We start from the raw sequence: 21291 nt of genomic DNA, 5'->3' as shown, positions 1-21291 counted from the left end.
CAGCAACAGGATGCAACACACACACACACACACTTAACTCTATTGTGTTTTGCCGGGCATCGGGAGGAGCTGAAATGACAGCACCTTCTGTTTGTCTGACAATACCAGCCGTGTCACTTTATCCACTTGTTCCTCTCTCGCCCATCTGGTCTTCACATACCGAAGCTTTGTTTTTTTCTCTCACTCTCCATGTCCAGCCCTTTCATTGTCCGTGTGTGAGAGTTCACTGTTCAGGAAGATCGTTGAGATAATAGCTCTCTTTTCTACTGAAATCTCCAAACACTCACGCCCGTCAACCTGGTAGGATCTACTTCCACCTGGTGGTCAAATTCATAAACCAGGATTTTCGATGATCTACATTCAGATAATTTCGGAGACATCTGTCTGAGAAAGATTTTGCAATATTTCACGATTCATGACTTGAATGAACACATTGGTGAGAATTATGCTCACTTTTTATTGTTCCGTTACTCGAAACTTCCGTTAATTCTAATGCGGAACTTAGTTCGAAAATATGGGTTCCTGTCGGATTGTAAAAACGAAAACACCAAGACAGAACGTGCTTTTCAAAATTCGAAAAATTATATTATTGTTGGTGATTGGATACTTCTTGCATATCTTGTGAAAATCTTTCAAAATTTGAGTTTCGTACAATTGATTCGATCAACTGAAAAGCGTAAGTTACATGTTTTTTGTAACGGGTTGTTTATGAGTCTAAGAAGTTGCACTTATGCCTGTGGTGCTTGAATTGGAACGCGAATACCTTTCTACATTTTGGATGTTACGCTAATAAATATTTCTCACGTCTTGTCTGTCTAGCAAGGGGTAATTGCAAGTAGATTGCCATGGAGAGTGTGGAGGAGAAGTTTAAAGCTCTGTCCATTGCTCGGCGTATCCAGCCGCGTGAGCCCACCTATCTGCTGGACATGTCCGTCCAGCGTGTCTCTGGTCCAGGACCAGGACTCCTGGCTGTGTGCTGCTCCAACCGCTCCATCCATCTGCACTGCAAGGACAACCTTAGCCTCCTTGGAGAGTACCAGGGCCATGGAGGTCCACTCTGTGGAGTCAGCTTCGCCCATCGGTCTCCTGATGTGCTGTTCTCAGGCTCTGCCGATGGCACAGTCAGGACGTGGGACGTTCGTAGACCTGGGTCAGAGGCTGTTCAGGTGTTCAGGAGTGATCCCTATCACCACTTCTGCAGCTTTGACGTGAGCTGCAGTGACGAGGTCCTGTGTGCTGGCACTGAACAGGTGGATGGAGACGACAGTTTTTTGGTTTTCTGGGATGGACGCATGACCAAGAGTTGTGGGGTTCTCGGGGTGTACTCTGAATCGCATAGTGATGACATTACACAGGTGCGCTTTCACCCCTCAAATAAAGACCGGCTGGCATCAGGCTCCACTGATGGCCTTGTCAACGTTTTCGACCTGAGCCAGGGTTCAGAGGAAGAGGCCCTGATGGCCACTTGCAACAGTGGCTCTTCTGCCAGCTCAGTCTGCTGGGCGGGGAAGGACTTGAACCAGCTGCTGTGTCTCAGCCACGATGAGGGCATGCACCTGTGGGACCTCGGCCAAATAGACACCAATGAACCCCTAACGGTCTTCGGCACTCCCGATGCTCGAAGCTTGACCCCACTCAATGATGGGAGACCCCTAGACTACCTTGTAAGCGGGATGTGGCTGGAGGAAGAGCAGTGTCTGCTGCTTCTGGGGGGAGAGAACCGTGGAGATCTCCATGTGCTTGAGTGCAGCGGTAAGGGCCTGCGTCTGGTGAAGTCGCTCTGTGGGGGTCATTCTGCCATGGTGCGCTGCTTCGTGTGGGACCCAGAAGGAGGGGCCCTGTTCACAGGTGGAGAGGATGCCCAGCTGCTTCTGTGGAAACCTGGGGCCCAGGAGCTTACGTCAGGGAAGAGGGACACCTTAAAGATTGGCTCAGCAATCAAATTAAAATCTAGACCACATAAAAAGCACGGGTACAAAAAAAGAGAAGAAGCGTGACGAGCTAGAGGTGTGATTTAAAATGTTAAGTGAGGAATGGGAGTGTTCAACAGATTTTACAGTTTTGTACAGAAATACATCTCTAGATGGGAGATGTATTCATTCATAATTCCAAAAACTTACTATGAGACTACATTTAGTAGTCTATACTCATACGATTTACTTACTAAGTAGTACTTGATCAACCTGCATGAAGCTATGGTTTTACACAAGGTTTTACTTAAATGTGTATGCTTGTGTGCAGTTCTGAGACAAGTAGTCCACCGCTCCTTAATAAACCTTAATTAAGTTCGATCTGTTCATAAATACTTAATTACACCTAAATTATGTGTAAAGTATGTTTGTTACCTTACATCGAACAGTAATGTTCATCATATGTATTAAATTAATTTCTTCGGAATTATGCATCCCTGTTTTTTGGTTTTCCCTTCATCAAAGGCTTCCTCACAGGTTTAACCTTATTCCCACGAATCACTATTCATGTATTTATTTAGCAGACGCTACTACAGCAGTCCTCTATAGTGACGAAAATAATGTGGTCCTAAGAGTTACACATTTTTGCAATACTAGTGTTGTTATTATGTAACTTTGCAATGGGGTAGCTAGTAGTACATTCTGAAAAGGCGATCCTTTAATCTCTGATTAAATAGAGCCAGCTGTTATCTGAATCCTAGGTCCTATCCGTTATGCTGATTTTTTTATGCAAACAATCGAGACTATAAGCATTGAACACAAAAAAATCCTCTGAACATAAATCCGAATGAGAATTAACGGCATAACCAGGGTTGGGTTTCGAACAGGTTTAGCCTCATTCCATACGGCGAGGATAGCTCCTTCTGTCCAATCTCTTTCCTACTCCCTACTCTGCAACCTACCAGTTTTATTCATCTCTAGGAGCGTCTCATTTCGTTGTTGACTGACGTTGGTGAACATCCAACCCCATGGCCTAAAGCTCTCTACTCAACCAATCACCATCGTCTATAGGTCCAAACCAAGCAGCACTTTCAGTGTACCTCTGTTATGTGTGCCATGGACTCAGCCCAGTAATATTGACAATAGGGTGAAAAGATATAGCCCCAAATTAAACACTGTCTAAAGATAAATAACAAAAACACAGGGGTGCGAAGTAAGCAAAATATCGAATCAATATCTAAGGAATGTAATTGATTCAGTTTCATCGTTTTATACATCCGTATTTTGTTATTAATGGAAGTCGGAGGATTATTTCGTTAGAAGGTAAAAGGTACTCGTGGGTTTGGCTCTGAAAAAGGCCAAGATAGCCTTTTCTGCTGTTATTGCCGCTGCTAGGAAAGGCTATTTGCAAAGGACTGGGAGCAGCCGAGTTTATATTTTATCTAATACAGGATAACTCCTTGCCACCGTCTTCGTTCTGAATCACAGAGGATCAAGGTAAAGTACGAAACGGCTCACTCGCGGTAGTTCGAGTGCAGCTTCTTTCAGACTGACGTCGCGAGCTAGCAGGCTAGCTTGCTTGGAGGCTAGCTACAAGCTAGTTGGTGGGGTTGGCTAGCTATCACCCAGAAGCAAGCAGGCTAGCATGCTAGCAAGTAACCACATTCCGTACGAGCTAGAGATGTGTGATTATTTATGTCCAACCAGGTATCGTATGCACACACGCACAAATGAGATGTGCAACTATTTATTATAATTTGTATATATATATATTATAATACAATGGTTTTGGTTTGCTAGTTTCTTAGCTCCAAGATAATCTGTGTGATGTCTAGCTAACGTTCGAGTTAACTTTGACAGCTAACCCGCGATAACGCGAGCTAGCTAGATAACAGGCTAGCTAGCGAGCTCGTTAACTGTATTCAGTTATGATATTTTACAGTTATAATTCAGTTATTATATCTATAAACAAGATCATTATATGTTAAATTTTAATATAAAAGTATCCATCTCAGCTAAATACAGCTAACTAACGAAACACACAATGAACATAATGTTATGCTTATTTATGGAAAATCGTTCAGCTTGCTTTCTGGCAAGGTTAGCTAGCTAGCACTACTGTACTAGCAACACTAGCATAGGAACCCGCACCACTTCACTTGACTTATCTCGCTGTCAAGTTTAGAGCGATCTAGCTATCTAAGCTAGGCCCAACAATTGTCAACCTGAACGAGAACGCTAACATTAGACACCCAGCAAGTGTTATTTAGGGGTCTTAGTTCATTTTTTATTTTTACGAAAGCTAGCTTCAGTGTACTGTAAAGATGAGGCAGCTTCCATTTCGTTGCTTGTGAGCAGTTTTCAGTGTAATGCAATGACTGAAATATTTTTCTTTTAGCGGAGGTATTGCAGATTGAAAATGCTTTATCAAGTTGCTGTAATGATTTAAGGAAGAACATCAGGATACACATAACAATCTCTGCATCATTGAATCAAACAAGCCTCATTGGCGGTATTTTTGCAGAACATAATCTAGTCTTAAGGTTCATGGTGAGTTATTAATCATCGTCCCATCTACATAATCATTTTGATGGATACTGATACTGACTGTTAAAACAGTAGCTGGTGTTTTGGAGTCTTGGCAGAAATAATGTTAATTTCATAGCAAATTCATGTTTTTGGTTGTTTTAGTGATCTATAGATATTTAAGGAGGATTAGGTCAGGATGCTCTATTGTAAAATGGCTGTCGAGTCAAAAACCTAATTCAACACTACACTGCAATCAGAGGTGTATAACTACCTTTGATTTTGAAAACCAGCCTGACCATCCTTTGAGCCATGCAGAAGTGGAAGCACTGTGTATGTGTGTGTGTTTCTCTGGTTGTGCCTGGACACAAGGTTGCATGTGTCCCACAGGCTAATTTTCAAGGTTTTTGAATGTCACATTGAGGAAGTGTCCTGTTCCAGCCAAGATAACTTAGCATCCAAAGTCCTCTGTGTTCATGATGGAAGAGAATTATGGCCCACGACTAGTCAGTGTTCCACGTGTCTTATCAGCCTTCAGTTTGTCATCCTCGATTGGTGTGTACTGGCATTCTCTTATGGTATGTGATACGCAGGTAGATCTGACTTTTGGCATTGGTCAGTGATTCTTCATCATCATTATTATTATTATTATTAATTAAACCAATGAGTTATGAGGAGTTCTAATGGATTGGATGTTCATGGTGTGGATTTAACAGTTTTTATTGAACGCAGCAAGCAAAACTGTTTACACACCCCCATTTAATGCTGGGTTTTTGATGATTCAGACACTTTTGTTGTGTGGACTCCGTCTCCTAATCTCCCTCTATCTTTCCCTCGTGTTTTATATTTTATTTTACTCCACCCCTTGACCCTTGCGTTGGTGAGTAATCCTGTGTGTGTGGAGGTGTGTAAATCTGCTCCTGTTCTCCATCCAGCTCCCTCTACTCCGATTGGCCTGTTTGTTGACTTCCTGTTCCTGTAGCTCTTCTCTTCCTCCCCTTTCAATCTCTCCTTTCTCTCTCTCTCTCAAGCTTTCTCTGGTGCTCTCCTCCTTCGCTCTCCCCTTTACCCTCATCACTCTCCCTGTTGCACAGTCTCCTTTTCTCTCTGTCTTTAATCCCCCCCCCCCAGCCTGTGTGGTTGTCATCTGGTCTCTTATGTAAGAGGAATGGGAGGGGAATGGCTTTGTGTTGTGTGCCGTATGCCCGACCAGCCATGCACTGTCCCTCATGTGCAGCAGTGACACCCGAGCCTGCACCATTAGCATGTTTGTCCGGTCAGTCAACCAGTAAGAGCGGAGTGATTAAGAACTAATGGTGATATGTGTGGATTCTAGTGCCCTTGTGCACAGGTGAGTGTGCGGTATTTCTCAAACTGCTGCGTGAGTGAATATTTGTGAGTAATGTAGCTGGTCTGGGTGCAAGTGTTACTTTTTTATTGTATTGTCATCACACTCAGAGACAGGACTTTTGAAACATGGTACCCATGAATGCAAGGACCAACTTTGTATACGATTTGAATAGGCCTTGGAATCGTTTTGAATGGCAAAGTATCACAATAGCTGTCTGGTTGAAGTGTTTAAGCCTGCAGAAAGTCAATGCTGAAAAGCTGTAGTTGAATTGCCTATCTGGCACACTGTATTCCTCCTCTGCTACACGGCTCCAGAAAGCGTTTTAGGCATATTGAGACGGAAGTTAAAAAGTCCCCTCTCTGTCTCTCTCTCTCTGTCTCTCTCTCTCTCTCTCTCTCTCTCTCTCTCTCTCTCTCTCTCTCCCTGTCTCTCTCTCTGTCTCTCTCTCTCTCCTACATTTGCTGTCCATGTCCACTGTCTCTGTTCTAAAAAGCTGAAAGAAAGGCATAAATATATCTAATATAATGACACTAACATGTTTGTTATTTTCTCGTTGTCTTACAGCAGGGCTATGTCCTCAGCAGCCACCACTCCTCCTTCTGTGGACAAAGTGGACGGATTTTCACGGAAGTCTGTCAGGAAGGCCAAGCAGAAGCGGTCACAAAGTTCGTCCCAATTCCGGTCTCAGGGCAAACCCATAGAACTCACGCCGCTGCCCCTCCTGAAGGGTAAGGATGACCCTCCACCTCTCAGCCCAGCCTCAGCACTAACCTGTCCCTGTGTAGTACCTGGTTCCTGCTTCTCGCTCGTTCTCTCTCTCTCGCTCGCTCTCTCTCTCTCGCTCGCTCTCTCTCGCTCTCGCTCTCTCTCTCTCTCATCCTCATAAAAGCCAAGACTGAGCCTCACCCCTACCCTATGCGTGTGGGTCCATCAGTGCGTGTGTGAGAGTGAGACACTTGCAAGTATGCACAGCAGTGTTCATGCTTGTTTTTCTTTGTGTGTGTGTGACCTGCATGCCTAGACAAGGAAGCCTAGTGATTCATGTTAAGGTCAGTCGTGCTGGTCTCTCTACATTAAGAGACCAAAGCAGAGGTGGAATGCAGCCTGACAGGAACCCTGAGCCTGCCAGCTCCCTTCCTGTTCCCAGACCTCAGACCCAAACCTGGGTGTGGCTCTCTTTTCAAATGGGCGTGGCTTCCATTCAACTGCCCGAGTGGGCGGGGCCTCCTGTCTAGTTCTTCCAGGGTAACCCCTGGCTTCACGTCTCTACTGGAGTTTGTGGGAGGAGTGTTTCAATGTCGGGGCGACACTTTGTGTTCCTGTGAGTCATGCCGTGACAAGTGCACCAGCTACAGAGCTGAAGGGCGAGCGAGCCTGCAGGTCATGGACTCCCTTGGTCTCTCTCTCTCTCCTCTAAGGTGGCTGAAGAGGCTGGGGCGCGTCGCTAGTGATCCAAGGTTAGTCATAATGACAGCTTGGAGTCACGCAGCATGTCCTTCTTCTGTCTCTCTCTGTGTTCATGCACCAGTGAAGAGGAGTGTTCTGGGCAGTTCTGCCACGCCCTATGCTCCAGGTATCCTGTTCCTATATATAAACACCTACCCGAAGAATCGGACCTGCGTGGTGCACTCTCTGTTATTTCCGGCACACTCACTCATTGCTTTATTGCGGTCGCGGTGGTAATAATGCAGGTTATTTGATTTTGGGCTGGATAGCATCGGAGAGTCATTTGATGTGTGGTGGTTCCATTTCAGTGACAGCTTTAATCTTTGTGCTGTTTTGGAACTCCTCAAAGGAGCATGCCGAGAAGATGCATATCTCCGTGTCGTGATTTATTAACTTGCTGGGAGTGCGTCTCCTAGGTTGTGGGAATGGCCTAGTTAGGAATGCACTCTCACCGCCACGGATGCACACAGTAGCAGAGGTTAGATGTGCAACTGCACAGACCGGCACTCACAGGCTACGTGCTGACGTATACACACTTCCTCTCCTCCAGCTTGCCCATTGGTCCTTTCAGTCACATGACTTGGCTTGATTGGTTGAGGCAATGCATATGTTGAAGAGGGGTGGAGAACTTGTCACTGGCTATATTCTTTCTATATATATTTTTTAAAATAGACATTTATATATAATACTTAAGGCCAGTGAGAAGGTCAGAGGTCGGCAAGGAATCCAGATGTTTTTGTGAGTTGATCTAAGGTCACGAGTTTGTGTCCTGGTGGTGGGGACGTTTCGGTACTGACTTCTACACAACCATCCATTATGGGATTATAAATATAGTTAACCAATATAGTTGGTTGTTTTTTTTTTGTTGCTGTTTTGCCCACAGGAAACATTTGAATGTTGTTGTGTAAAGTATGTTCTTTGTCCCTCTATGAACAGTCATATTATATATTCCCTTCCTTCACTATTTGTAATTTCCCTTACTTAAACTATGCATAAACACTAGGGCCCAGTTTCCCAGACATGGGTTAAGTTTAGCCCTAGACTACAACCTTTTTAAATGAGAGATCGTCATTAAATCTTTCTCTTACTTTAGGGCTTGTGTCTACTACTAGTTGTGGTACTTGTTAGGTCTTGTTACCTAAACACATGGGACTGCTGGACTCTGTATGCAAATACACACACTTCTGTGCATGTATAGAGCTGAACATGTACATGGCTAAACTGTACTATTTTGAACACTTTAGTATTTTTAAGAATAGACAAATTCGGCGGGGCATGGCGGGGAATCGATCCGGCAACCTTCTGATTACCAGCCCGACTCCCTCACTGCTCAGCCATCTGACTTGAGAAGAGCCTGGTGTGGAGCCTGGAGAAAAGATTAGTTAGTCTTAATGAGGGAGGAGGCGGAGGAGAGAGACTCCATCTCCCAACAGGAGATCTAGATAAACCCCTTCATCTCATCTGTAACGTTGACCACATAGTGGAACGAGGAATCCCTTCTCAGCCTAGTGACCTGCACATCCATGGAGGAAAACAAAAAAACAAGTCTTGGGGCAGCTGCTTCCTCACAGCAGACAGATCCGCACAGAGTCGTCTCCAAGACTCCCGTCTACTACGCAACACTGATCTGTCTCTGACCTCGTGAGCAGAATGTAAAAAAAGAGGGGAGCAGAAATAGAAAGATGTAGGGAGAGCCAGGCTGTACAACCTGCTCGGACAGTCGCCCCTCCCCGGTTTCTCCCGGAGCTGCGTTTGGTCAGTGCTGCCCCCCCGACGCTCCCTCACCCCCCTCCTCCCCCTCCATGCCCTCCCCTCAGGGGTAACACGATCCCCGCGGTGTCCCTTTACAGACTTCCAGCCCCACTCGCTCTAAACAAGCGGCCGGGCGAGCGTGGGCCCACTACAACAAACCGTTTCTTTCCGGACGTGCTGAACAGAACTCGCCCAAAGTGAATGTTTTTAACGCTGGTGGACCATACCGAGAGTCGGGGATCCCTGATCGAGTGAGTGTCTAAGCTCCCTGGTGGAGGTGGAAGGACTGGGTGATAGTTGGGTTGCAAAGGGGCCCTCGGCAGGCTGGGCCGAGCCACTGTGTGGATATTTCTGTGTGTGGGTGTGTGTGTTGAGGAGAGGTATAAATGGACGGGAGATGGTAAGGATGCATGTTTTGCTGGGGCTGATCCGTGGCGGAAGCAGGTGTTAATCCTCCAGAAGGTTGATGGGACGGATCGTCTCGTGGGACACGTCTCTGTGTGAAGTGGAGACGGAGCTCACTGGATGTCAGACCTCAGTCAGGGTGGGCCGCAGGTGGGGTGGGCTGCAGGTGGGGTGGGCCGCAGGCGGGGTGGGCCGCAGGCGGGGTGGGCCGCAGGCGGGGTCTCCCTACCCTGCTTGGCTCTCCGGGTCTGTGGTGGTAGAGAACTCCAGGGTCCGTTGTGTTGTCTGGGAAGCCGCAGGTGTCTCTGTTAGCGAGCGCTCTTGTTGAGCAGTGCGGAGGGTGACGTCCGTGCCAGGTGGAATGCTTGCAGTGGGATTCCTGGAGGGAACATGCTGGCCTTCTCACCTGGCCCTATGAACAGAGGCTTTGTGTGGATCCGCCTACATCACCACCACTGCTTTGACAAAGTAGCTTCAGCTAGTCTCTTCTCTCCAACCCATACGGTGGCGATGACTTTCATTAGTCAGAGGAGAAACTTTACAGTCTTCTTGTTGCCTGAGCCACCTCTGTGTCCTTAATGGCGCTGTGAGTTCAGCCTGCTCAACAGCAGTAGGCGGACCACTGTATAGCAAAGAGCAAAGTTTGCATAGAATGATATTAAACCTGTCGATGATTGACAGAGCCCTGCAGGGCATAATAAGATTGAGGGCTTGAGGGATCCATAGGCTGTAACTCTCAGGCTGGGGGATGATGAAAACAGGACTGTCTTGTTATTCTCTAGATGTCTGTTAACCGGGCAACTTTTCACCAGATTGTCTGAGTTGTTTTTGCAATGAGTCTCTGGAGGATTGCGAGGACAGTTAAGGATGTGTTGCAAGTCTCGTTGTGGTTCTAAATACTAAACAAAACCAAGGGGGTCATTGGAGCTCAATCTATATTCACTACTCGAGCACTCTGCTAATGTTTAACGTCAGATGCGATTGCAACGCTGGACATTTATCCATTTTCGGGCCGTAGTTCGATGTCACCATCTCCCTCTCACCACATCACAGACGACCTGGCCTGCTCACACAGGTTCATACTCACACGTTCATGAGAATGGGTGGGACTGTGTATGTCTGTATCTGTGTTGTTTGTGATGGTGTTTCTGTGTGTGTGTGTGTATATATACATACAGTACATATCCTACATATCGACCTTCAGGCGCTGGCACAGTGTCGACCCGCTGGGCCCATCTGTCGGAGAGCCTCACTCTCTCCTGCCGTAACCCAAACCCGGACGGCCGCTCTCACTCGCCTCTTTTATAGAGTGGGGTTTTTCCCCTGACACAGGCAGGTTTGCTATGCGTGTGTCGGCTACTCTTAGAGACATGTCGTTACCCTACACCGTCACTTCCTGGATTTGTGTTTCTGCTAAACGGGAGAAGGCACAGATCCCTTAACGCCGTTATCCAAAGAGCGGTTGGCGACTGTGGACGTCTCGAAAGTCCAATGGAGGACGTGGAGTTGCCGCGCTGCCAAGAGCTTCAGTTTAAAAGCTGAGACCTGGCTGGGTAAAGTGCCCGTCGACGTTACGTTCAAGGGAATTTCAACTCATTGTGTCTGTTAGCTTTAGCGTCACTGTTAGCGAGGTAACTGGCAAGGCCTCTCCCGCAGGCTAGGGGCCTGCCTCCTACCCTTCAGCTCAGGAGCTGTTCAATCCCAGGCTAAGAAGGTCCAGTCACACTCATTTCCAAAGTAGGAAAGGTCCGCGTCGTAGGTATTGTCATTCGTCGGTGCCCTTGTAGGTGAACGCCTACTGTCGTCCGTGTGATGATTTGTGAGACGTGGTTGAGGGTCAGATGTGTTCAGGACGGTTGTTAAACGCAGTGCAGTTGTTTTGAACTTGTTGCTGAGAGAATGAAGACGCACGGAGGCTTTCCGTAGTGAGCTGGTAGACTGAGCTGTCGTGTTAAAGGGGCACATGCTCGAGGTCTAGGTTCTGGTAACTAAGTAGTCGACCGTTGGGCCCCGAGTCTCTCTGGTCTGTCCCAGGGGCTTCAGTCTCTACAGAGTCCTGGTCAAAGGGCCTTGGTAATATCTAGATGAAAGAGCACCGTGTGAGTCTGGACCCCAACCCCGCTCAATGGACTTAAGTGATTATGAAATTAACTTTGAACATTTCTTGTGGTAAGCCTTTGAATGTCTCTCGCTTGCTCTTTAAGTCTCTTACTCTCTCCATCTCTCCCTCCCTCTCACTCTCGCTCTCTCCCTCTACTTCCCTCCATCTCTCCCTCCCTCTTTCTGTCTCTCTCCCTCTCTACCTCCTTCTCTCTCTCTCTCTGTCTGAATATGTCTCTCTCTCTTCTTCTGAGATGCTAAGCCTTCTTCACATTAATTAAGCCCCAGTGTCTTCATATTCCCTGCCAAGGGAGCTGTGGTGAGGCTCCCCTAGCCTCTACTCCAGATGAGGGGGCTGGGCTAGAGGCTGGCCTCAGCAACGCCTGGCGCCTCGTATCAGAGGACACGGTGTAAGAATTCCATGTGTTGTCCCTCTGCTTTGGAAACATTCTTTAACATTCACGCCAAAAAAGCACATGGAATTGAATGCTCTGGTGGTGCCACTGACCCACTGATGTTTGGATTGCTATGGAGCTCTGGAGCTGGGTTTGCGAATCAGTTCCATCGTGGCCTGGACTGGCCTGGATGGACGGAATGATGATGTGCAGCACCAATGGCGGTGCTGCTGGCTGTACAGTAGAGTCCCTCTGTCCTGAAGGATTTCCAGAGGAGCCTCCAGTGGCTGTGATGTGGTGCGAGTCCTGCAGTTGGCTGGGCTGCCCTCTCGTGTGTGAGAGAGAGAGAAAGGGAGAGGGAGAGAGAGAGCGAGCTTCGGCCCTGCCCCGGGGCTTCCTGACGCTGTCACACGGAGCGTGATGTCATACGCTCCGTGTGACAGGACGTTGTGAGGGGTGTGATGTCACGCGCAGGGCGTGTTGGCGTGCTTGTGGTTGTCCGGGTCCTGCAGGAGAGGAGCCGTGCTGGGCAGGGCCGTCCTTTGACTGCCTGGAGGGATTACCCTCTCCTGTGTGATTATCTGCTCTATGAATAGCTTCCTTTAAGGCTATTCACATACTCCTATAGAAGCAGAGACTGAAGCATACTCATCACCAGCACTGTCATTCTATTAACCAGGGAAAAAGGACAAGAACCGACCACAGAACCACACACACACACACACACACACACAAGTCTCGTTTAACAGAAGAGGTATTGTAGTGGTTGTTGGTGGGCTCGCCTTTATTCCCTCCGGTCTGATGCGAGCAGGTTGGAGCTGGGTTTGGGGGTCTGTCTGTGGGGAGCAGCACCTGTTGGAACTGCTGGAACTCAGGCCTGCTGCCTCACCCTTTCTCTCTCTCTTTGTCTCCTGTCTTTCTTTCCTTCTGGTTCCCCCCCCCCTCTCCCTCTTTCTCTGTCTTCTTCCCCTACTTTTCTCTCTTTCGTTGTCGCCTTCATTCTTTCCCTCTGTCCCCCCCCCCCCCACCCCCCTCTCTCCCTCTCTGTCTCTTCCTCCTGTTTTCAGCCTCAGCCATGCTGGCTGTTGAGGCTCGAGGTGGCCCTGGCTGTTCTGGGGTGCGCTGGTCTGTGTTATGTTGACAGACTCTTGGCTAAGCTGAGACATGGAGACTTCATGCCCAGAGCTGGTCTGAGGATGTCAGTATTATCAACACTCTCCCCTGTGCTTCCTAGCACCTGTTTACATGGAAGACGTGCACTCTGGCACTGCTCCGCGCAGCCCTGTCCAACAGGGCGACACAAGGCCTGCCCGGGGCTCCTTTCGCCCCTCTCCCATTTCCCCCTCGGCGAGCCCTTTCACAAAGGCAGAATCCCTGCCTTTGTTTCCGCCGCACTGTCAGACCATCTCCAGCCATGACATAATCAGAGAGCTTTTATAGGAAGAGGGGCTGGCTTTGAGCAGTCCTTTCAGAGCTCAGGTCTTCCTATTAGATATGTGTTTACCCCTGCCAGCATGCCTCTACCTGTTGGCCTGTCAGCCCAGTGGACTGATGCCAGGCCGGATCCATTGAGATGGAATGATGGGTGACCTTTGGGGTCAGAGGGATGATGGGCCGCAGGCTCTATTGCAGCTTATCTTTTATGTAATACTTGCACGCTCCTCGCTGGGCTGCTGCAACGGGGCGATCGGTGTTCAGGATCACAGGGGTGGCGAGAGTGAGCGGGGGGGGGGGGGGCAGTGGGGGGTGCGCCGCTCGCTACAAACTCTGGGTAACCAGAGTGTGGTAGTGTGTGTGTTTGCAGAGCCAGCCAGGTCTCAGGGCTGTGTGTGTGTGTGTGTGTGTGTGGGGAGCTAGCCAGCTCTCAGGGCTGTCTTTCATCAGGGAACTACGATTCCTAGGGTTTTGTTGGCAGTGGTGTGTTTAAGACGTTTAAGTTTGTGTTTTGTCTTCTTGACCTTTCTCTCCTTCCCTCTCATATTAACATGTGACATCACACCGTGACAGTTCTTGGCTGTTGCATTAATGATCCTTGACCTTATAGTCTATACTGTGTAGCTGTCCCAACTCTGTCTCTCACTCTCTCTCTCTCTTGCTCTCTTAATTTCTCTTTTGCTCCCTCATTTACTCTCTCTCGCTTTCTCTCTCTTTTGCTTTCTCTTTTGCTCACTGCGTGTGTGTGTGTGTGTGCGTGCAGACGTGCCGGCGCTGGAGCAGCCGGAGCTGTTCCTGAAGAAGCTGCAGCAGTGCTGTACTGTGTTTGACTTCATGGACACACTGTCCGACCTGAAGATGAAGGAGTACAAGCGCTCCACCCTCAACGAGCTGGTGGACTACGTGACCGTGAGCAGGGGCTACCTGACGGAACAGGCCTACCCGGAGGTCGTCAAAATGGTGAAGACACACACACAGAGACACCCCCAGGGACACACACACAGAGAGACACACACGGAGACACACACGGAGACACACACGGAGACACACACGGAGACACACACGGAGACACACACACGGAGACACACACACGGAGACACACACACGGAGACACACACACGGAGACACACACGGAGACACACACGGAGACACACACGGAGACACACACGGAGACACACACGGAGACACACACGGAGACACACACACAGAGAGACACACACACAGAGAGACACACACACAGAGAGACACACACACAGAGAGACACACACACAGAGAGACACACACACAGGGAGACACACACGGAGACACACACGGAGACACACACGGAGACACACACGGAGACACACACGGAGACACACACGGAGACACACACGGAGACACACACACACGCAGCCTCTCAGTCTCAGTCATTATTGAACCCAATTGACTGTTCTGTTCCCCGTCTCCCAGGTCTCTTACAACATATTCCGGACCCTTCCGCCCAGCGACAGTAATGAGTTTGACCCGGAGGAGGATGAACCCACACTCGAGGCCTCATGGCCACACTTACAGGTAGATACACATGAGGGAGCTGCCCTGGCCCTCCTCCCCTCCACCCTCCCTGGTGTCACGGGTTCTGAGTAAGGTGCTCACGGTTGCCGGGGAGACTGCCCTGGTTTAGGTGCGTTGAGTTATTCTCAGCTGAGGAGTAGGTGTAGCGGCAGGTGCTCTCTCTCTCAAACCCCTTTTCTGTGTACTTGCTGCCTCCCAGGACTCCTTTAGAAATGAGATGCATATCTCAAGGAGAATCTTCCTGGTAAAACCTTTTTATTTTATTTTTATTTCTTCAATTGATTGATTTTATTTTCATTACGTTTCTCCCCCAACCCCCTACCCCCCACCCCCCAAAAACTACAGAGCCAAGCTCATTCGACCACATCTTTAGATTTATCCCTACCAGTCATATGCCCGTTGCCCAAGCCATTTGTTACCCTGGTTACTGCTACTGGTGACCCTATGCTGTGCCTTCTGTGAACTTTGACCCCTGTGATCTGTCCCAGCCCACTGTCCAAGTCTTTCCATCACCCTACATGTGTTTGTTTTAGTGTCCAGATCTTAATCTCTTTTCCTCTCTGTCACTGTGTTGTAGCTGGTGTATGAGTTCTTCATACGATTCTTGGAGAGTCAGGAATTCCAACCCAGCATTGCCAAAAAGTACATAGACCAGAAATTTGTCCTACAGGTAAGCACTAATTGTATAAATGATAAAAAATATACATATAATAATACCGAAGGTGTACTTTTGAATGTGTACTTTTCGGGGACTGTACTGGTTTGATGTTGACCTCTGACCTCTGTTGTCCTCTGTGGCGTCATCAGCTCCTGGAGCTCTTCGACAGCGAGGACCCACGAGAGAGAGACTATCTGAAAACAGTCTTACACAGAATCTACGGGAAATTCCTGGGGCTGAGGGCTTTTATACGAAAACAGATAAATAATATTTTTCTACGGTAAGCGAACATTCCCGATGCTTAATATGTCACCTGACCGTGGCTGCGCCTTCTGTGTTTCACTAACGTCTTTCTTTCCCTCCCTCCCTCCCTCCCTCCCTCCCTCCCTCCCTCCCTCCCTCCCTCCCTCCCTCCCTCCCTCCCTCCCTCCCTCCCTCCCTCCCTCCCTCCCTCCCTCCCTCCCTCCCTCCCTCCCTCCCTCCCTCCCTCCCTCCCTCCCTCCCTCCCTCCCTCCCTCCCTCCCTCCCTCCCTCCCTCCCTCCCTCCCTCCCTCCCTCCCTCCCTCCCTCCCTCCTCCATTCTGTCCCTCATTAAGTTTTGTTTATGAGACAGAGCACTTCAACGGGGTTGCTGAGTTGCTGGAGATCTTGGGGAGGTATGTGGCCCTGCCCTGACCCGCGCACTGACACCAGCCTCCCCCAGCCTCCCCCCTAGCTGTGTACCCGCTACCCTCCTCTCCGATACCGCTGCGGCCGTGGCCATAGAACCCATTCGTTCCGCGCCATCATTTAGGCACCTGTGTAATTGACGTCTGCCTTGACGGCTAATTCATGTAGTCCTTTGTGCTTGGACCTTGTGGTAGCAGCGCTCAGACTGAACGGCTTCTTTGTGCATGTGTGATGTCCCCTCCTGGCTTAGCAGGGCTTCTGTGTGTTCTCTTCCACAGCATAATCAATGGTTTCGCTCTGCCCCTGAAAGCGGAGCATAAACAGTTTCTGGTCAAAGTGTTGATCCCGCTTCACACAGTGAGGAGTCTGTCCCTCTTCCATGCACAGGTCTGTCTCCTCCAAGCTCTCAACTCCGTTCTGGTCAAATGATTTCACTTTGTTTTGTTTGATGTTCGTAAATTGTGATATTTGTCCTCATCCAAATGTTTTGTCTGTTTTGTTTTCTTTCTCTGCAGTTGGCGTATTGCATTGTACAGTTCCTAGAGAAAGACCCAGCATTAACAGAACCGGTAGGTGTTCCGTCCCCCCGGGTCACAGCAGGGTCGCCGGGTCACAGCAGGGTCGCCTGGTTACGATTCGTACCGACTCACTCTGCTCTCATCTCCCCTCTCTCTCACAGGTCATCCGAGGCTTGCTGAAGTTCTGGCCCAAAACCTGCAGTCAAAAAGAAGTGAGATACACCGAGATACCGCCTGTCTGTCTGTCCTGCTAGCCTTGACCCCATCCCTGACCCTTAACCCTGACCCTTAGCCCTGACCTGACCCCTGACCTGACCCTAGTCTTGACCTAGATTCCGCTCCACACAGGGTGCATAAATAGTCACTGGTAAATATTGACCATGTGACCTCAGTGAGCCATTTCCCTCCTCTTGCTGTCACCCATTGATGGATTAGTAAGAGGGTGAGGTGCGTGTGACTGAGAGGGTGAGGTGTGTGACTGAGAGGGTGAGGTGCGTGTGACCTGAGAGGGTGAGGTGTGTGACTGAGAGGATGAGGTGTGTGACTGAGAGGGTGAGGTGCGTGTGGCTGAGAGGGTGAGGTGTGTGACTGAGAGGGTGAGGTGCGTGTGGCTGAGAGGGTGAGGTGTGTGACTGAGAGGGTGAGGTGCGTGTGACCTGAGAGGGTGAGGTGTGTGACTGAGAGGATGAGGTGTGTGACTGAGAGGGTGAGGTGCGTGTGGCTGAGAGGGTGAGGTGTGTGACTGAGAGGGTGAGGTGTGTGACTGAGAGGGTGAGGTGCGTGTGGCTGAGAAGGTGAGGTGCGTGTGACTGAGAGGGTGAGGTGTGTGTGGCTGAGAGGGTGAGGTGTGTGTGGCTGAGAGGGTGAGGTGTGTGTGGCTGAGAGGGTGAGGTGTGTGACTGAGAGGGTGAGGTGTGTGACTGAGAGGGTGAGGTGTGTGGCTGAGAGGGTGAGGTGCGTGTGACTGAGAGGGTGAGGTGTGTGGCTGAGAGGGTGAGGTGCGTGTGACTGAGAGGGTGAGGTGTGTGACTGAGAGGGTGAGGTGCGTGTGACTGAGAGGGTGAGGTGCGTGTGACTGAGAGGGTGAGGTGCGTGTGACCTGAGAGGGTGAGGTGCGTGTGACTGAGAGGGTGAGGTGTGTGGCTGAGAGGGTGAGGTGTGTGACTGAGAGGGTGAGGTGTGTGACTGAGAGGGTGAGGTGTGTGACTGAGAGGGTGAGGTGTGAGTGTGGCTAGCAGGGGGCTAACCATGAGAACGCTCTGCTTAGGTGATGTACCTCGGAGAGCTGGAGGAGATCCTGGACGTGATTGAGCCCACACAGTTCATCAAGATCCAGGAGCCTCTTTTCAAACAGATCTCCAGATGCGTGTCCAGCCCGCACTTCCAGGTCAGATGTCCGTGCCTCCCCGCGCATGCGTCTTGTGTTCCGCACGCTTCTGTGCGCGTGTCCAGCTCGAGTTGTTGCTGGCGTTGTTTGTTATTTGTCGACGCGTTGCCATTAGAGAGGTTTATCGACGTGCTCTAGTTAGCTGTTGTTGTTTATTGATGTGCTGCCGCTGCAGGTGGCTGAAAGGGCTCTGTACTACTGGAACAATGAGTACATCATGAGTCTGATCGAGGAGAACTCCAGTGTCATCCTGCCCATCATGTTCGCCAGCCTCTACAGGATCTCCAAAGAGCACTGGAATCCGTGAGTAGCGTCTCTCTGCACCCCTCGAGTTCCCAGAAACACACCTTTTCAGTTCCTGCCGGGGGAAAAACTGCTCGGTTATTTATGTTTTGTCGTTTTCAAAAGGTTGGATTTGAAGCTCGGGTTTATGTTGCGCTTCCCGAATCGTTTTCTAATGCTTACGCAACCTGTCGACTTACCTTGACATTGTTTTATTTGCACTTGCAGGGCGATAGTGGCGTTGGTTTACAATGTACTAAAAGCCTTCATGGAGATGAACAGCACCTTGTTTGATGAACTCACAGCTACCTACAAGTCAGACCGCCAGCGGTAAGATGAGCCCTCTGGAGGTTAAAGAGCCTCTCTGATAGTTGGATAGTCCAGTTAGTTTACACACGTACCGAAAACTAACTACAACAAACACATGCACTCTTACAGACAGACCTTTCCCTCTGAAACAAACGTAACAATTGTGTTCAAAATAAAAACTTTTTACGAGAGCTTCTGATTGGTTTATTCGCCGACAAGAGTTGTGGTGTACAGTCCGACTGTAATCTCTTTAATAGTCTTGTTAGTGCTTTAGAGAAGGAGGCTCGGCCCCGCCCCCTGACATGGCCCGCCCCCTGAGATGCCCCGCCCCCTGACATGCCCCTCCCCTTCTGTGCAGTGAGAAGAAGAAGGAGAAGGAGAGGGAGGAGCTTTGGAAGAAACTGGAGGACCTGGAGTTGAAGAGGGGCCTTAGGAGCGACGGGATCATTCCCACTTAACGAAGCGCCACGCCTCCCATCCATGTCCCTACCGGAGCAGCGTGGGTCCACACGACCATCTGGAAACGCATGGAGCGTCATCGTGGTTTTCTTTTTTTTTTTTTTCTTTTTTTTTTTTTTTTTTCTGTATTGTGCGACTTACTTTACGGTAGATTCACACGTCTGTTTCATTATTTCAACAGCACTGTAAATAACTTTTTTTTCTTTTTCCCTTAAACTGATATTACTGCGAAAGAAAAATTAAAATAAAAAAGGAAGAAAAAAAAAATAGAAAACGAGAATGAAAACTTGTGTGGGAGGGGGGGGGGGGGGGACTTTGGACAGTAGGACATGAAATGAACTCTCCTTGAAAAAAAAAAAAAAAAAATCTACAGAAAAAGAAAAGATAGATTGTTTTATCTTCCTCCCATCCCCACTCTTCCTGAACACAAACCTATGACCACCTCTGGTTGTTCTCCCTGGTCCCTCCTCTCCTTCGATCCCTGTCTACCTATGGTGTTCGGGACGTCCTGACTGAGGGGTATGCGTGGCCCCTGCTGAGGCCCACCCTGACCAGGAAGACACCCCACCCTGTCTCCCGGACCTCCCTCAACCCCTCCTGCCTTTTCCATGCTGAAGCTAAGCTAGTTGTAATGGACCCCGATAGCCACGAGGATATTGATTAAACCCCCACGTCTCCACCCCTCCTTCAAGAGACAGTAATGTTTGGGGTCTGTTTGTACAGGGGAGTAAAGAGAACAGAGAGAGAACGGGATTAAGAAGGTCTTTAAAGAAGGACACCCCCCCCACACACACACACACACACACCCACACACCTAACCCAACCTCCCTCACATCATTCTCGGCACCCCTCCTTCCCTCACATTAGGCTCACTTCTCTGTCTGCGTCCAGCTCCCCCCAAAAAGATTGATTGGTTTCTGTAAGGTCAGTTCTATGTCTTTGATTTTTTTGTGCTACTAGGCAGCATGATATCAGTCTGGCACTGGTGCTGTCCAGCCACACAGAAAAGACAAGCTAACGTAAAAGAGTGTTGTGAGATGGCCGCGTCATTGTCAGGCCCGCTCCTCACAGTATTACAAACCTGTATATTGTTATTGAATGCAGTACACTGATATCTTGTATCTTGTAGTAATTTAGCCTATATTTTTGCTTAGGAACCGTCAAGGAGTATCCAGTATAACAAGAGGTATTATGGAACAAGACTTCCTGGTATTTATGATAGTGTTTCCCCCTTCTTTTCAATCTTGTTTTTTGTTTCCCTCTTTTGGTTTTTATCTCTCATTTTGGATATTTTGATTAGGTTTCTTTGACCATCAGATCTTTTTTTTCTTTTGGAGTTGGGGAGGGAGGGTACGGCAGGGCGGGGCAGAGAAGGCAGGCATGGAGAGGTTGATATCCTGTTCAAATTAACAGTAAATTCAGCATTGTTGACCCCCTTACAGAATTAATGTGTGCTTTAGGATGGCCCGGATATAATATGATTAAAAGAAAAAAAAAGGGTTGGAGAAATACAAATGTTTAATTATTTTAAAAAATAAAGAGATATTAAATTAAACCTGTTTTGTGATAAAGCCCAGATGCTGGATTGCTTTATTTTTAAAGTTTGTGTTGTAAGTGTGTTGACGGGTGGTGTGTAGAGAGTGGATGAGATGGAGAAACATGTTCACTGTCGTTGCTTAGCTACTCTGGAGTGTTGCCATGCTTAGCTACTTTGGAGTGTTGCCATGTATTCCACGACTGACTGATCTCTGTTTTTACTTGGCTGGCCATGCAAGCCATCATCAGGTGTACAACGACCTGTAGCTACCTCACTGCTGTCATTGGAATTACGTGTTGCATATGATAAGTGCACATTATTTCTGTGTGTTGAAAGTTATACATAATACTATAAATAATTATACATATTTATACATAAACCTAAAGTTGATAAGTTACAGCCTTTGAGGTGATCACATGAAGAACTTTGTGCCACAAGGGGGCAGCATGACTCCAGTTATCCAGACAGCTTCCATTTACAGTATAAATGTAATCCATTGTAATCTGTCATTTACGTCTTTTGTCATGGTAAAATCTCAGTGAAAATGCACCCATCTTCACCTGAGCTTCCTAAAACGAAATCCCTGTGTTCTGCTATTTGAT

General features: G+C 48.6%; 2 protein-coding genes across 3 annotated transcripts; both read left to right on the top strand.

Moving 5' to 3' along the window:
* Positions 1-517: 517 nt before the first annotated feature.
* wdr89 (WD repeat domain 89) lies at positions 518-2373 on the top strand. Its single transcript, XM_084683342.1, has 2 exons — positions 518-676; positions 820-2373. The coding sequence occupies exon 2, from the start codon at positions 846-848 to the stop codon at positions 1995-1997; it is 1152 nt and encodes a 383-aa protein (XP_084539468.1). The 5' UTR covers positions 518-676; positions 820-845; the 3' UTR covers positions 1998-2373.
* A 637-nt stretch (positions 2374-3010) lies between these two features.
* Positions 3011-20707, top strand: ppp2r5eb (protein phosphatase 2, regulatory subunit B', epsilon isoform b). 2 transcript variants are annotated; one of them, XM_084680565.1, is made up of 14 exons: positions 3011-3407; positions 6352-6515; positions 14083-14279; positions 14769-14870; positions 15448-15540; positions 15678-15808; positions 16125-16184; positions 16476-16584; positions 16713-16766; positions 16877-16927; positions 17983-18102; positions 18278-18405; positions 18613-18714; positions 19052-20707. In XM_084680565.1, exons 2-14 carry the CDS (start codon positions 6359-6361, stop codon positions 19149-19151), a joined length of 1404 nt encoding a protein of 467 aa, XP_084536691.1. In that variant the 5' UTR covers positions 3011-3407; positions 6352-6358; the 3' UTR covers positions 19152-20707. The 2 variants fall into 2 exon arrangements, with proteins under 2 accessions (XP_084536691.1, XP_084536683.1); XM_084680557.1 differs by lacking the exon at positions 3011-3407 and adding an exon at positions 3478-3617.
* Positions 20708-21291: the final 584 nt, after the last annotated feature.

This window comes from Hypomesus nipponensis, chromosome 3 (genome assembly GCF_054491055.1).
Source record: "Hypomesus nipponensis isolate SF chromosome 3, ASM5449105v1, whole genome shotgun sequence".
NCBI classification, from domain to species: domain Eukaryota; kingdom Metazoa; phylum Chordata; class Actinopteri; order Osmeriformes; family Osmeridae; genus Hypomesus; species Hypomesus nipponensis.
Note: the sequence above shows the minus strand (reverse complement) of the source record. Positions and strands in the feature narration are given on the sequence as shown.

Bases quoted from the DNA above. Each gene is read 5' to 3' on its own strand.
- wdr89 (XM_084683342.1), top strand. From the start codon at position 846: ATGGAGAGTGTGGAGGAGAAGTTTAAAGCTCTGTCCATTGCTCGGCGT.
- ppp2r5eb (XM_084680557.1), top strand. From the start codon at position 3,556: ATGCTAGCAAGTAACCACATTCCGTACGAGCTAGAGATGTGTGATTAT. The intron at 16,767-16,876 runs GTAGGTGTTCCG...TCTCTCTCACAG, and splicing joins ACCCAGCATTAACAGAACCG to GTCATCCGAGGCTTGCTGAA. The intron at 16,928-17,982 runs GTGAGATACACC...CGCTCTGCTTAG, and splicing joins AAACCTGCAGTCAAAAAGAA to GTGATGTACCTCGGAGAGCT.